Source organism: Emiliania huxleyi, assembly GCF_000372725.1.
Source record: "Emiliania huxleyi CCMP1516 unplaced genomic scaffold EMIHUscaffold_303, whole genome shotgun sequence".
In the NCBI taxonomy this organism is placed as follows: domain Eukaryota; phylum Haptophyta; order Isochrysidales; family Noelaerhabdaceae; genus Emiliania; species Emiliania huxleyi.
This window is the reverse complement of record NW_005199744.1, coordinates 38,313-39,592: the sequence shown is the minus strand read 5'-3', so window position 1 is coordinate 39,592 and position 1,280 is coordinate 38,313. Positions and strand designations below refer to the sequence as shown.

The 1,280-nt window shown below is 67.2% G+C and overlaps 1 protein-coding gene across 1 annotated transcript in view; it reads left to right on the top strand.

The window, feature by feature from the left end:
- Positions 1-1,280, top strand: part of EMIHUDRAFT_116661 (hypothetical protein) — a gene marked incomplete at both ends in the record, with an annotated part of 5,562 nt that overhangs the window by 3,858 nt on the left and 424 nt on the right. Inside the window, 2 exons of the mRNA XM_005774938.1 lie at positions 49-102; positions 1,049-1,114. Coding sequence (XP_005774995.1) covers positions 49-102; positions 1,049-1,114 — 120 coding nt within the window. The remainder of the gene's footprint in view (positions 1-48; positions 103-1,048; positions 1,115-1,280) is intronic.

The following is a 1,280-nucleotide window of genomic DNA, read 5'->3' as shown; positions in this document are numbered from 1 at the left end:
CACACCTCCCCACACCTCCCCACACCTCCCCACACCTCCAATGTGCAGGTGCAGGGCCCGCACGGCGGCTCCGCGATCGCGCACGACCTCGCAAACACGCAAGTGCAGCAACGTCTCCCCTCCCCCATCCCCCCTCCCCCATGGCTGCGTGTGGACCGGCTCACGGCTTGCGCACGACCCTCGCAACACACGCAGGTCCAGCGCTCTGTCGCGCTCAACGTGCTGCTCGAGCGGCTGCTGCGCGGCTGCAGGCCATATCTCCCCATATCTCCCCATATCTCCCCATATCTCCCCATATCTCGAGCGGCTGCAGGCGAGACGGGCCGAGCCGAGCCCGAGAGGCAGCCCGAGATACGGCCGAGAGGCGGCCCGAGATACGGCCGAGAGGCAGCCGAGAGGCAGCCGAGAGACAGCCGAGAGGCAGCCGAGAGGCAGCCGAGAGACAGCCGAGAGGCAGCCGAGAGGCAGCCGAGAGGCAGCCGAGAGGCAGCCGAGAGGCAGCCGAGGTTCAGCCGAGATTGACCCCATCTCCTCCGCCCCAGGCACGCGGTGCTCGACCCCACATCTCCCCATATCTCCCCATATCTAAACCCATATCTCCCCATATCTCCCCATCTCCTCCGCCCCAGGCACGCGGTGCTCGACCTGTCCTTCACGGCGAGGCAGGAGTTCATCGAGGCGCACCCGTACCCACTCGAGGAGGTGCCGACGGCCTGCATCATATTCTCTCACATCTCCCCACATCTCCTCAAATCTCCCCACACCTCCCCATATCTCCCCACATTTTCCCACACCTCCCCAAAACTTCCCCAAATTTTTCGTCGGGCAGGTGCCGACGGGCTTGCCTTGCCTTGGGCGACCGCGGGTCCTCTTCCCTCTTCAAGCCCATTAACGATTTCTTCGTCCTCGGGACCGGCAGTGGGCCGAACGCTTGCTCTGCCCAGGCGGAACCCCCCCCCCCCCCCCCCACCCCCGGCGCGGGGGGAGAGCTGTGAAGGTCGGCCCCTTCTGAGTCCCCTCCTCACACCGAGTGGCGCGTCACGGACAGGTCAAGTACCTCTCGGGCGGGGAGCTGCAGCGCGTCGCGCTCGTGCTCGCGCTCGGCGCGCCGAGAGTCGCCGAGAGTCGCCGAGAGTCGCCGAGAGTCGCCGAGAGTCGCCGAGAGTCGCCGAGAGTCGCCCCGTGCCCGCGCTCGGCACTGCCTCCTCCCCTCCCCGGCACTGCCTCCTCTACCTCTTCTGCAGTGGCGAGTTGCTGGCTGGTGTGGCCAGGGAAGCCCG